Raw genomic sequence first — 15,324 nt, 5'->3', positions numbered from 1 at the left:
ATAGATTCTTACTCTCAGATAACGCAATCCATCTAGAAGGAGACCTCTCATCTTCAATTTTTCCGCTCTCAGGGTCAGATCATTGGCCAATCTCTCTCCAATGGTCTCGTCCTGGCAATACCACCCGCATGCAATTTTGCTTTGATGCTTTTTGGATGTCACATCCAAATTTCATCAACCTAATGAACTTAGAATGGAATAACTTCTCTCCTCCAAATGCTACAAAAATGTTTCAATTTCAGCATAAGCTTAAACACCTCAAGAGTAAAATCAAACAATGGAACCATTCTTCATTTGGCAACATTTTGTAGGCTCAAATTGCCCTCGATCAAGATATGAAATGACTACAGCAAAGGATTATCACAGAAGGCAGACAGATGACTTGTTAGAATAGGAAAAGTATCTTGAGTCTCAAATATCAAAGAGGGCAAAACAGGAAGAAACACTCTAGAGGCAAAAATCGAGAATAAGATGACTTAAGGAAGGAGAAAAAAACACAAAAAAATTTCACCGAACTACTATCCAACGAAGAATGAATAACAACATCACTCATATTCAAAATGAGCAGGGGGTAAAGGTGGAAACACATGAAGAAATCGAACACGAACTTCTCAACTACTTCAAGCAGGCTCATCAAGAACCACAGATTGACAAATCGCAAGCCATAGAAAAAATTACTAGGAATATTCCAAAAGTCATTACAGAGGAGCACAACCAACTCCTTCTCAGGCCGGTCAACTTACAGGAGGTGGAAACTATAGTATGTCAATTGAAAGAGGGGAAGGCGTCTGGCCCTGACGGTTTTACTTCGAATTTTTTCCACAATTTATGGGAGCTGATAAAAATGGAAGTCTGGCAGGTAGTTGAGGAATCGAGAACTTTGAGGTGGATGCTTCCAGCCATGAATGCCACATTCATTACCCTTATTCCCAAGGAAGCTCAACCCAGTACCCTTGACAAATATCAGCCTATTGCCCTGTGCAACATAATCTACAAGATTGTCTCCAAAATCATTGCTTCCAGACTCAAATCGTTGCTCCCACTTCTCATTTCGCCTGAGAAATATGGATATGTGGAAGGTAGGCAGATTACGGATGGCATCATCCTTACTCATTAAATCATCCACTCCTTGAAGCACTCCAAAAATTCAGGCATGCTCCTTAAAATAGATCTTTCAAAATCATTTGACAACTTAAGTTGCCTGTATATTCAAAAAACTCTAATTGCTTTTGGTTTCGCTCTCCCCTGGGTAAGATGGGTAATGAGTCTCATATCTTCCTCCTTCTTCTCTGTTCTGATCAATGGTATTCCCTCCTCCCCTTTCCATCCCTCCCAAGGTATCAGACAGGGAGACCCTATCTCCCCCTTCCTCTTCGTTATTATGGTAGAAGGTCTTGGCTGAAGTATTAAAAAGGCTCAGCAATCCCAGCATCTAAGAGGATTGTCCTTTCATAACACCCCTGCCTTCACCCACCAACAATTTGTGGATGACAACATGCTTTTTGGTCATCCTTCAGTCCAGGAAGCACGTCAATTCAAATCGTTACTGACGGATTTTTCGGAAGCCTCTGGCGCAAGAATAAATAAAGCCAAATCCCAAATTTTCTTTCTTCATACCCCTGCTATTACCCAAGCTTCCATAGCCCGCATTCTTGGATTCTCTATTGCTGTCCTCCCTTCCAAATATCTAGGAGCTCCCATGACTGACTCTGCCATGAAGCACTCATCTTGGAGGATTCTTTTAGAAAAACTGGAGGCTCGCCTTTCCTCCTGGACTCACAGGGCCCTCAATATGGCAAGTCGTCTAGTCTTAATTAAAGTTGTCCTCCAATCAATGCCGTTGTATGTCTTCTTGATCCTGGCTACTCCCAAATGGGTTCTCAAAGAAATCAAACATATCCAACCATCTTTCTTGTGGGGCAATTTAGGACAACACCGCAAATGGTATTTGGTCAAATGGGACACATTTTGCCTACCAAAATGTGCTGGTGGAACTGGACTACAGGATCCTTATTATAGAAATGAGGTCATGGGTGCTCGCATTTGGTGGAAATGGCTTGCTGCGCCATTCACCCACTTGGCCACCCTCTAGAAAGCAAAATATGCCAATAATTGCCCTACAGAATAACTAATCCAAATATCAGAAGTCAGCCTGGGTTCTCTAATTTGGAGTGCGGCCAAGCAACACAAAATCCTAATTCAGCAGCACAGTTTCTGGGAGGTTAAGGATGGCAACACAGCTCAATTCTGGGAAGATTCCTAGTAGTAGCAACCCAAGTTAAAGGACCTAATCTCACCTCTTCAATTTCCAGAGCAGGATTTGCAGACATATGACAAAGTCAAGCTTTTCTGGAACCCTTCTACAACACAGGGGTATAGGCAATGGCTTAGCACGGATCACATCTTAAGACATGGAACGGAACCAACTCAACAGATTCTTGGTACATAATTAATGAAGAGGAAAATACAACATTCAGATGAAAGGGATATTCTTAGATGGGGCTATGAAGAAAAAGGAACCTTCACTACTCGGGTTGCTTATAACATCATCATTAAAGAACATATAGTCAAAGATCCTCTTTGGAACAAAGTCTGGGACACCGTAAATTGGCCAAAGTTTCAAACTTTCTATGGCTTTTATGTCAAAACAAAATCCTCACGTGGGACAATCTTAGGAAGAGAAACTATCACGGGCCCCCCCTATGTCCCAACTACAAGCAAGAAGAGGAATCCACTAAGCATCTTATGCACTCTTGTCAGTTTGCATGCAAGCTCTAAGAAAAAGTCAGTTTTCGATGCCAAAAGGAAGGACAGATCCAAGGAGACATTATGGCCATTGTTTGCAATTGGGCTCGGAACCCATTTAAAAGCAAGATTTTAAATTTCTTATGGAAGCTTATTCTAGGCTTTCTCATGTGGACAATATGGAAGGAGAGAAACCGGTGAATCTTCAAGGATCACTCCTCGCCCTTGGAAACTCTATGGAACAGGATTTGTCAAAATATCAAGGAAACCTTACTTCTCCAAAACTGGCACGAGGAGGACTTTCCCTCACTCCCTCAGGAACAAAATATATGGGCAAACTAGAACCTTCAATGGAATCAAGATTTGATAATCAAAGGAAAAGCTCCAGCAAAGAACAGGACACTTGAAAAGTGGCTCCCTCCTCCCAGTCATATGTTCCAGCTAAACTTTGATGGAGCCTCGAAATGGAATCTAGGCAAAGCAAGATTTGGAGGAATATTCAAAGATCATAAGGGAGCTCCCCTTCTAACCTTCTTAGGTTCAAATGGTTGGGACACCAATAACTTGGCCGAATTAGAAGGACTATGGCAGGGACTCCTTCTAGCTCAAAAAAATGGATTTTTTCCGCTTATTATAGAAGGCAACTCACAAATCCTCATAAATATGGTCAACAAAATTATGCAAGGAACACCTTCAAGCAAAGTGAGCAACAATTGGAGAATGGCGAGTCGGCTTGAACTTATTGAAATCTAACTCTCTTCTCACAGAGAGATCATTCTCAAGCACATACGTCGGGAAGGAAATAAAGTGGCTGACTTATTGGCTAATATAAGAGTGGAAAGTGGGAGGGATCTACATACAGGTTCACTTTCTACACTGGCCACTGAAAACTAGTTAATGGAATTCTAGAATCTTGTGAAGAATGAAATGAAACAGGGAGGAGAAGAGCACCTGAATGCAGGGGAAATTCAAGAGCATTAATGGCGAGCTGACGAAAAGACGGTGCTCGGCCCAACCGGGTGGTGGACAGCACACCATCCCAAGCTCAGTTATGGCCTTCACAGGCTCACTTGAGGTGAGCGCAGGTCCGCCTACAGGAAGCCATTAATGGTCGCACAGGTTGAGATACAAAAGCCATTTTTTTTAACATGGCACCCATCAATCCCTCAGTCTGCCCCCCCTCCTTCAGCATTTTCCCACTCCAAGCCGGAAACCCCTGCAGTAGAACAGTTACAGGAAGATGATGTTGGCTTCTATGTTGTATTGACTTTGGAAATGGGTATCATTACTCTCATTCCAGGCACTGCCCTTTGAACCCTGTCCAGGAGCCCTCTGTGCATTCTCTGCTTTCTTTCCAATTTTCCTGAACTTTTCTTCGACCACATTGCTATGGTTCGTCACCGTATGAGGAGCCGTAGAGGAGGTAACTGAGGTGGTAGCGCTCGCTCACAGACAGCGCAAAGCTCTGAACTGCCACCACCACCTGCCTCTCCACCTCCTCCTCAGGCCAATTCTCCCCCTCTCAGCTCACCTCGCAGACACTATCCTCACACTCGCAGTGGCAGGGGTCATGCGTAGGCATTAATGGTTGAGCACAGAGAATTCTGGCTTCACACTATGACTTTCCCTCTACAACCTAATCCGGCCTCCCACCCGACTCAATTCAGGTTCCAGAGCAACCTGAACTGGCCCATCATCACTGCTAATGTCACTATTGTTTTCTCAGAAGAAGAAGATCATCACAGTGCTCTTACTCAAAACTCTGCAGAGAAACCTCAGGACATTCGTAGCATGGGTGTTAGTCGTGGCTCTGAGCAACTCCCGACGAAAGAAGGCAGGGGAGCTCGGCGTGGCGGACAGCATGCAAAAGGTGATAATGCAAGTGACACTCGGCAACCAGATGGAAGCTCACTCAGAGCCTCAATTTTGATGGCAATTTCCAGCAGCTCGAGTGACACTCTTCAAGCGAGGGCAGCTCTAGGTGGAAAGGTGGAAGGTGACGTGGCGAAGGAGGCTGAGATCTAGTATGGGAACGCGTGCTCCATTGTCTAGGAGCCTCCTGACCAGGACGTCCCCATGTGATTCCACGTGGACACCCACACGCCAACTCAGGGTTCTGCTACTGACGGGTTGGGTCCAGTCTCTTGTTGTTTTGTTTTTTGTTTACATGATAGGCAATTCTGTCTTGTTTTCAACTGCTTCAGATGGTGTTGTATCAAATGTTTATTTCGGTTTTGTCGATGTTTTCCCAGTCTTTTGCATGGTTTTTTGTAATGTTAAATTGGTTTCCCCAAATATGGGGTAGTTATGATACTCAAAAGGAACTTCGTTGTTCTCAGCTGAGGCTACAGCCTCATTGTAATTTTATTTTTGTTTCCTTTTAATAGAATTAGCTTTACAGAGAAAAAAAAAGAAGTTATTGTGAGTATTATCTTTTAGATGTTTATTAATTAAATTTAAATATGAAATTTTGAAATAGAATAGTTATTAATGTGTATTATTATTTCAATATAATATATATTGAGTTTATGTCTATTTGGGGTAGCTCAATTGGTAATGGTTGTGGAAATGAAGTCTCACTAAACTGAAAGTCTTGGGTTCAAATCTTGTGTTATCCCCCCAATTGGGGTGAGAGGTGAGAGGTTAGACATGATAAAGATGTAGTCCTACCAAAATATATATATATATATATATTAGAGTTTATGATATAGAGTTTTTAATATTAGCGATAAATAAGAGGGTTTAAAATATTGGGTTTAATATTATGGTTTATAATAATGGTTTTTATAATATTGAGTTTGTAATATAAGGTTTATTATGTCGAAGTGTTTAGAATATTTGGTTTGATATTAGAGTTTATGCTTTTTAATTTTGGGGGTTAATATTAGGTTTAAATATTAAGTTTAATAATGTTAAGTTTGAAATATTGAGTTTTAATATTAAGTTTATTGATATTGATATATGTTTATTCAATTATATCAATCACATGTACTAAAGTGATTGAGCATGTGCATAATATAATACAATTAGGCTAGTATATTATTATTATTATTATGATTATTTGATTATACTAATATGTATTAATATTATTGATATAATGTGATTGTGCTAATATGTATTATTATTTTAATTTAAATAATAAAATTAATAATATAACATTTCTTCACATTGAACTATAAATCTCTTCAAAACAATAATGAAATTTTCCTTCAATATGACATTTACTTTTCCTTTTGATTAGATTTAGTGTTAGCTAACTTGCGCAAATGTATTGTTTTGCATTGTGTTGGCATGTTCATTAGATTTAGTTTTAACTCACTTCTGAAGTATGGTCTTGCATTGCTCCTAACTTGACTGGAATCATTTTCCCAGCTTCGTTTTGTATAAGTTGAGGTATTTCTATGGATAATATTGGCTTGACCCATCAGATTTAGTTTTAACTCACTTCTGAAGTATGGTCTTGCATTGCTCCTAAATTGACTGGAATCATTTTCCCGGCTTCGTTTTGTATAAGTTGAGGTATTTCTATGGATAATATTGGCTTGACCCATCTTTTTTTAAGTAATTTTTCAATGTTTATTGTAGAGAGAGAGAGAGAGAGAGAGAGAGAGAGTGTGTGTGTGTGTATTTATTGTAGAGAGAGAGAGAGAGAGAGAGAGAGAGAGAGAGTGTGTGTGTGTGTGTTTATTGTAGAGAGAGAGAGAGAGAGAGAGAGAGAGAGAGAGAGAGTGTGTGTGTGTGTGTTTATTGTAGAGAGAGAGAGAGAGAGAGAGAGAGAGAGAGAGAGAGAGAGAGAGAGAGAGAGAGTTGCCCTGAGTGTAGTAGGACAATTTATGAAGCAACAAATGGAGAATGTGTTCAAATTGGAGAGTGAATATGCAACAAACATGGAAATGAACACGAAAATACTAGAAGATAATCACAACTTGTGTTTTAGAAATGACACTGGATATTTGGATGCTTTTACAAAGAAGCCATGATGTGACCTAGATTTCGAAGCGAATCTCAAGAGGTTGGAACTTATTGGGTCATGGGACGAGATCATACTAAAAAAATTCCATAAAGAAGAATTGCTCGATGATTTCCAGTGCAATAAAGTGTGGATAAGACAAGGTACTCACTATAGACAACTCGTTGATCCACTAGACATCGTTAATTATTATTGATTGGGAAAAATGAGGACTCGAGATTCTATGGAAGAACTACTCATTATAGGACTCTTGAAAAGTGGTTGGAAGAAAATGAAGAGAATAAACAACTAAAACCACTCATGTTGCTCACTCAGGACTCCTGCCTCTAGGAATATGTTGAAGAACTTGCATGCTTAATGAAAGAAAACAATTATATTGATGAAAACTGAACATAATTGGAGGATCATGTGAGGCCTTTGATTGAATCCCATGGTTTATGCAGGAAAATCTGATGACTGGAAAATCCACCTTCAAAACAGTGGTCAACTAGTAGTGGACACATATGACTCCAGTGCAGCAACAAATATCTCCCTTTCATTTTATCATTTATTATCAATCGCAGATAGCCCAGAATAATTGATTGAATGATGAATGGTACATCTCGATGCTAGTAGTTTGGAGTGGCCCTACGCCATTCTGATTATGATTATTTTTTACTTGATTCAGTTTCCCATCATTGTGGAGTAGCGTTGTGGGATTTGCTTCACTTTTTCATTTGATTTAGTTTTGGGTCACTTTTGGAGTATTATAGTAGATTTCCTCCTGGGATTTATAAATGAATTGGTGGGACTGATTTGATTTAAGGAGTGTTATCATATTTGTTTCTTACACACACACACACACACACACACATATATATATATATATATAGAGAGAGAGAGAGAGAGAGAGAGAAATATTTCTATGGAAAATATTTGATCAATCCTAAAAGCTAAAGTTTCTTTTAGTCATGGTAATAATTTTTCTTTTTATAAAGTGATGCTTCAACTATACTACAAGAAACAAATCACAAGGAGAGAAAAATAATTGCTCTATATATACAACATGTGATCTAAATGAAAGAGTTTCAAGGGAAGCTTTTATAAGAAATGAGGAAGAAAAATACGATGTTAAACAAGAAGCTAAAATAAAAGTTAAAAAGGAAGCTAAAGTGGACGCTAAAAACAACCCAATAATGAGGAGAAAAATAGAATGTTAGACAAAAATCTAAAACGAAAGCTTAAATGGAAGCTTAAATGGAATCTAAAGTGAAAGCTGAAAATAATGCCATAACAAGGAGTGAAATAGGATATTACACAAGAAGCTATACATGAAGCTTCACTAGGATCTAAAGAAGAGGTTAATTTGGGCATTTACATTGGTGCTAAGCTCAATGATATTTATTTTTTCCTTTAACGTTGAGTGGCTATGATCGGTGATGAGCCTCATCATTGGGTAATTATATGGGCCTTAATTCACCTCCTAGCTTAGTCAAAACCAACTATTCTCATAACTTATTGCATACTTCTAATTATATTTTGTTTATGAGACGAGTTAGAGTCGGATATTTTGCTTTGTGGTCTAATGTGCATTTAATGCAGGATTAAAGGATAAAAGCAAGGAATTTTGGCATAGACCAAGGTCAAAACTCGAATGGGACAAGGGAGAGGGATTATAGGAGGTAAAGCCTCCTCATTTACTACCCTTCCATTCGAATATTCCTCCATCAACTCGGAGTGCAAACATCCAAACCATGAGGACAAGAAGGTAGTCGAGCAAGTGAAATACAAAGCACTAGTTTATATCGAGTTTGGGAGCTGAGCCTCCCTAATTTTAAGGAGGTCGTTGGACACTTCAGATGTATAAGTAGAGAGGCCTAGGACATCAGTAGGATTCATATTTTTATTGTAGAACTCTACTCTATTTTTGAGCTGCAAGACTTGTGACAGTTTTTTGATGTAATATGTTGTTTTGGTAATAAGAATGAGTTTTGTTTGGAGCCAGCACTGAGTTAACTTAGAGGGCTGAATATCTTGGTTTAGGGCCCAACCCTAGCAGCCAAGGCTCCTATTTATTTCACATATATGCTAGTGTATATTCATAGCTTAATTGTTCATTTGCTTAGTAGATGCATTTCCATTATAGCAATGTAGATTAGATTGGTTGTGTTATAGTTTTCTTCCATTTGTGCCTTCATTCAAGTAGCGGGTTAGCAAAGAGAGAAAGGATAACCACAAGGTCTTCAGTAGGTGTCTCAACCTCACTTCCTTCCTCTGGGACCATGACTTAAGGAAGGGACCCTTCAGCAGCCCCAAAAACACAGATTTCTAGTTCTTGTATGAGCTTTGGAGTTTGTTGTCTTTGATTCAGTATTTGGTTCATGTTGAAAGGAAAATTTCATTGTCATCCTTTTCCATCTCCATTTTTGCAATAATATATCACTCATGCTTTCATTCCCTTTAGCAACTTTCTTCATGCATAATATAGGCAATTGATTCATGCTTTTCTAGTTTATGAAAATGTATCGTGTTGCATAGTTCTTAGAAGACACACATTTTTTAAGCAGAGCAAGTACTTTAGGAGGAGACCAAGACTTCATCACTAGCAGCCACCTTCCACTTCATTCACCTTAGCCATCCCTTGTTTCACCATCATCCTCACTAGTTTTTCATCATTTTTCATTGAAATTCCCCTAGATACATTGAGTGAATCTAGCCATTTCTTATCTTGGATATTAACTCATGAGTGCTCCTAGGACTTCTAACACTCCATTCCACCCATCACACACCTTTCCCAAGATTCCTAACACCTCCAACGCCTCAAAATTGTTGGGTTTTGTATAGTCTTTCCACGACTATCCCACGTAATTCGGGGGTTAGTGGGGGGCCGGAGCCCCCACCTTCGTTGCGCCGATTGTGTAGTGGGGGCCTCACAGGGGGTTTGAGGGGCACAGGTAGCCCCCCTCTATGGGTCCTGGGGTAGCACCCCGGAAAAATTATTTTTGGACCCTATATTAGTTTGGTCAGACCTACCTATGGTTTTGTGCATGGTTTTCGCACATGGTTTTGGACGCGATGGTTTTCGGTCCATGGTATTGAATGCTTCGGCATGTATAAATATGCATTGTAAGATTGAAAGGAACATAATGAAAAATCAAGATGGTAGTCTCGGTTTTGGGATTCAGGGGAAAATATATGTGTATATGTGTTTTATGTGTTATGCTCTCACATTGTTTATTTTCTATTTTAGAATTCGTATGCAGGTAATATATGTACAGGGTTAAAACCTACATTTGGAATCAGAGTTGATTTTGGCTTCAAGGGGATGCCTTTGTTGCTGTGGGGTTTCACTCGGACCTATGGTAGACCTTGTTTAGTGGGAGATCTGTGAGATCGATTCTAGTGGTGAAATAATATGGCGAGAAGTGGAAAGATAGAGATCAAGAAATTTAATGGTTAGAGTTTTGAGTTATGGAAACTCAAGATGGAGGATCAGTTGGTGGATAGAGATGAGTGGATCGCAGTAGATCCAATTACTAAACCAACGGAAGTGTTCGATGAAGAATGGAAGAAGTTGGATCACAAGGCTGAGAGAAAAATATGATTGTGTGTCTCAGATTGAGTATTGTTGAATGTATCAGGGGAAGCTACGACGAAGGCTTTGTGGGACTAGTTAGGGACTTTGTATTAGTCTAAGTCTCTAGTGAATAAATTGTTCCTATAGAAAAAGCTGTATAACTTGAGGATGAAAGATGGACACTCGGTGACAGAAAATCTAGACACATTCAATATGTGGTAAGTCAGTTATTATCTGTTGATATTAAAATTTCAGGTGAAGATAAGTGCATCAGTTTGTTGTGTTCTCTACCAGATTCATGGGATAGTATGGTTATTGATATAGGTAGCAATACAACTACCTTTTAGTTTGATGAAATAGTCTCATCCATGCTGATGGAGTAGATGAGATGGAAAAATATGGAGAGCCAGAATGGTGATGCCTTGTCTATATGAGGATGGTCCCAGAATAGAAACAAAAATAAGTCATCGAGTAGGAGATCTGAATCTAGAGGGAGATCTAAATCTCCAGGAAAAACTGTAAAGGTGGTGTGCTGGAAATGCGGAAAGGAATGGCACTACAAAAGGGATTGTAAATCTAAAGCTCCTGATAAAGGAAAGGGATCTGATGATGCTCCTTATGCAGAGGCAAAAAGCACCTCAGATGTGTTAACACTCAGGTTGTTCCCTTTGACTCCCAAGGGAATACGGCCGAGGTAACCACAAACCAACTTTGGTTTATAGGTTCTAGCCTACCTGCAATCAGAGAGGGCTCTCTCTTATGATTTAGCTTTGTTTTTTGGGATTTTAGGCTAGTTATGAAGTATAAAATTTTGTTTGAATTTTGGTTGTCATTTGTTGTCTGAAGAAGGGTTTGCAATGATCAAAGAGGGTTTATTCCATTGGGCAATTGGAGTCCATGACTGATTATTACTTAGTCTCTGTGATAAAAAGAGTGTTACTGCAGAGCCAGATAGGTATTCATGATACAAACCTTTGATTTGAGAAGAAATAGTATAAAATCACACCATGAAAGGAAACAAAGATTTCTTTCTTGGTGATATAGAACATAAAAGGCTGAATCTTATTCAAGAGCAAAAGAGAATTCTCGAATAGAATTTACCATAAAATTAGAGTAAGCAGGAGCATTTAAGAATTCCATATTTACAGCTAATCTTGAAGAAAACATAGTTAGCAGGAATGATTGAGTTTAGGGTGTCTTACTGGACAAATCCTGAACTATTCATTTTCCTTCCTACTAAGATCATCAAACATATAACATAGATGAGTTATGTAAACATATAAAACATAGAGACAGTTAGGAAAACACTTATTGTATCATGAAAAACACGAGAGTTCTGCAACAACTAACAATCCCATCACAACACGTCTAAGCATAGCCAAGTTGAGAAAACCAGCAGCTCCTTGCATTATACTTCTCAGGATATACAGCCGAGCTCTTCAGAACAAATAAACAACAACCCCCAATTTAGCTAAGCGGGGCATATATATACAAAATTATCTTTACAAAATATCTCAAAATGAGTCATTGACTCATAACTTTCTCTACCAAATCTCAAAAATAGTGGATACAATAGTTATTGCTAATAAAGCAGATTGATTACAGCTAGTCATTCCTGTCAGAGATATTTTGACTTTTGGAGCGTCTTGGGACGACTGAGCATCTTTGCATTGATTTTGAGAATTCTTGCATTTATGCTGCCCTGTCATGATGTTGCTGCGTTGGACACATTAATCGCATTATCCAGCTGTACCCAGACACTGCCTTTTTCATCTAGTTGTCTTCCACTGTTGGCTTTACGTAGATTTGATACATGAGTCTTCTGAAAATGCTGACAGTTCAATGTAAACTTTGAAACGGGAACTATAAACTCAAAACGGGAACTCTGGCCAAAAAACCCCAAAAAAACATCAAAAACAGTGCTAAAAACGAAAAGTGTGTATACTGGAATGATGTTTTTTTTTTAGGTGTCAATTTTGAACGTGTTTTAAAAATGGCAGTGACTACGAAATTTACTACGAAATTTTCGTGCAAAATATAGCCTCAAAACGAAAGTGTTGATACTGGAATAATGAATTTTTTTTTCGAGTCAATTTTCAAACTTTTTAAAAAATGCTAATAAAAACAATTTTTTATGTCTCAAACAAAGTTAAATTTTAAGGAAAAAACACATTAATGTGTCTGGTAGAATATCATTTTTCTTTCCTAAGTATAAATTTAACATGTTTTCAACCACAACATGCTAGATACAAAAGAAATTGAAATTTTTTCAACTATAAAACTAAAAAAACATGACCACTACATGTACACTATGGACATTTACTGGCATTTCAAACTTCTTCTTGGCAAGGCACTCATGGACCACAACGCTACCAAAGACGACATGTTATTCTCCTTAGACTGCAAGCAATAACAACTGGCTTCTACAGATAGAAGGTTGGCTTAAATTGAAAGGCAATTGGGTATTCCTCCATACCCAAGCTACTCTCTTGACAGTAGCAAATAACCTATCCAAGTAGAAGCCATTTGATTATGATCCCACCTCTTGAAGATTTTCTATTAAATTCTCTTTAGTTTTATGTCTTATTTTTGCATGCCATTATTTTCTAAAGACCCAAGAGGTCAAGATATTGTTTTTACGATATTGTTTTTACTTTCCTAGATTTAGCTAACAAGGTTAGATTCAATTCTGGAAAGTTTATATTTTTGCATTTGGTCAAATTTGTCTAATGGAAAATTGCTTTGATTCTCCTTATTTGGAAAGAATACAAAATTTAACTTTACAAAGAAAACACATAAATTAAAATAATGAATTATGTTTGTAATCATTATATTTCAAAACTTGATATTTAAATTGAATTGATAAACTTACAAAAACTTAATACTTACAATTATTTCTTTAGCTTTCTCTTTATATATAATAAAGCTATGCATATCACATTAAAAAAAATATTAAAAATAAAATAAAATATTTAATATTTCTACATATAAAAATTGAAAGTTCTACCAATATGAATAATACTATGAAAAATTGACATGAATTTATTTTAGCTTTAAATCTCTTGATATGGAATCTTTCCTCAAATTTAATATTAAAAAAAAATTACATAACATTTAATAAATCTTAAATTAAAATAAATCTATATTAATAAATCAACCTTAGCCGAGAGGCTCATTTTACAATACAATATAATGTGTAAGGATGTTTGTCCCTCATAAAGGTTGAAACTTTGTTCATATGTGCCAAAATAAAAAATCTAAAAAATATCTAAAAAAAAAAAAAACTATACAAAACATTGAAATAATATCAGCTCATTTAAAAAAAAAAAATTGTCTTTAAAAAAATTGGATCCCTCTGGCTCATATTAAATCTGTATTTAATATAGATCTATGCTGATATTTTTCCAATTCAACATATCATAGAACATTCTAACACTACACATGATATCAATACAACTTTGAACCAGAGAGTATGATTATTCATAAAAACTTCCATTTTATAAAATCAATAATTAAGAATATGGTAAATATTATTCCATTTAAATAAAAATCTTATCCATGAAAGATAAATGGATACCATAAAAAAAAAATATTCAATTCTATTAAACACACCACATAAATTATGAAATTATTTATAATTATTTATATGATACATGTATAAATATAATATTAAATATTTTGATTTTAGAATTTTGAATATATTGTAAAATACAAAGCAACTTAGTACTCATCACATGAATTAAACACAACACATAAATTATGAAATTATTTATGTGATATATATAAATATAATATTAAATATTTTGTTTCTATAATTTTGAACATATTTTAAAATAGGAAGCAACATAGTACTTATCACATTTAAAGATATGTGATACATGTATCAATATAATATTAAATATTTTTCTTTTAAAATTTTAAATATATTTTAAAATACAAAGCAACATAGTATTTTTTACACGATTTGTTTTATTTTTTTCATATTATGTATAATTTGTTAAATAATTTTTACAAGAATTTTTTTATTTTTATTTTCATATATAATATGTTAAATAATTTTCACACGACTTTTTTTTTTCATATATAATATGTTTATATTATTTAAGGATTTGAAACTTGGGACCAAAGTCATCGATCACGCAGCCATAGCCAGTCAGGATACAAAACTATTTAATATTATGTGAATTTTAAAATACAGAAAACTTAATATGTAACAAGATGCTTATTGTATAGTCAGATGTTTATTGCTTGTAATACTATGTAAGGTGCTTATTGCTTTGACCGGATTTTTTCGCCAATGATTGATCAGCGACCGCCAAATCCAGAAAAACCAGTTTACTTATTCTATTACGGTATGATAATATTCTGCCAATAGAAATAGCGATTACCTGCGATGCCTTACCATCAATGGACGAAGACATCATGATCTCTGAGAGTCTGAAGGAATTGCAGGCATTCCCCATTAACTTCTTCAGATAATTCCGAAGAACACTGCAGGAAGAGTTCGTCAATGAGACGCATGAATCCTGTTCCTCTCATATTCGTCATATCTCTGGTCACATGTTCGAATCCCATTTTCACAACCACAAAATCCCCATCGCTAACACTCATTTCACTCAGCCATCCTGCAATGTCGAAACGCTCTCTGCTTCTGCTGCTGCCAGTATCTCGCACTACCTGCTTTATTGAGTTCAGAGACCTACGTGGCAGAGACTCGAATCCACTCATATTGAGGGCATAAGTATCAAATGTCTGGTTCTGCTTTGGATAAGAAGCCAAGAACCACCCTGCATCTGCATTGACAGTCTTGTTACTGCGCGCAGCGGCACCCCTGGGCGCCCCTTCCCGCCCGATGGGTGGGGTCGGGCGGGGCGGGGTAGCCCGGGGTGCCGTTGCGGCGCGCAACGGCACCCCGGGCTACCCCGCCCCGCCCGACCGGCGGCGGGTCGATTCCCGAAATTGACCCGCCGCCGGTCGGGCGGGGCGGGGCGGCCCTAGGGTGGCGCTGCCGCGCGCAGCGCCACCCCTGGGCCCCTCCGCCCCACCCGACCGA

At 37.5% G+C, this 15,324-nt stretch overlaps 1 protein-coding gene and 1 pseudogene across 1 annotated transcript; one reads left to right on the top strand and one right to left on the bottom strand.

The window, feature by feature from the left end:
- The first annotated feature begins 4,329 nt into the window (after positions 1-4,329).
- Positions 4,330-7,296, top strand: LOC149199499 (uncharacterized; annotated as a pseudogene).
- A 7,364-nt stretch (positions 7,297-14,660) lies between these two features.
- On the bottom strand, positions 14,661-15,081 carry LOC149199498 (uncharacterized). The gene has a single exon (XM_089399398.1). The coding sequence runs from the start codon at positions 14,997-14,999 to the stop codon at positions 14,676-14,678; it is 324 nt and encodes a 107-aa protein (XP_089255524.1). The 5' UTR covers positions 15,000-15,081; the 3' UTR covers positions 14,661-14,675.
- Positions 15,082-15,324: the final 243 nt, after the last annotated feature.

Source organism: Pinus tabuliformis, chromosome 2_1, assembly GCF_031772625.1.
Source record: "Pinus tabuliformis cultivar Carrire ecotype Pingquan chromosome 2_1, CPIR1, whole genome shotgun sequence".
Taxonomy (NCBI): Eukaryota; Viridiplantae; Streptophyta; class Pinopsida; order Pinales; family Pinaceae; genus Pinus; species Pinus tabuliformis.
The sequence above is the reverse complement of the archived record's forward strand: the minus strand, read 5'-3'. Positions and strand labels throughout refer to the sequence as shown.

Excerpts from the sequence above, each read along its gene's own strand:
- LOC149199498 (XM_089399398.1), bottom strand. The coding sequence starts at position 14,999 with ATGAGTGGATTCGAGTCTCTGCCACGTAGGTCTCTGAACTCAATAAAG.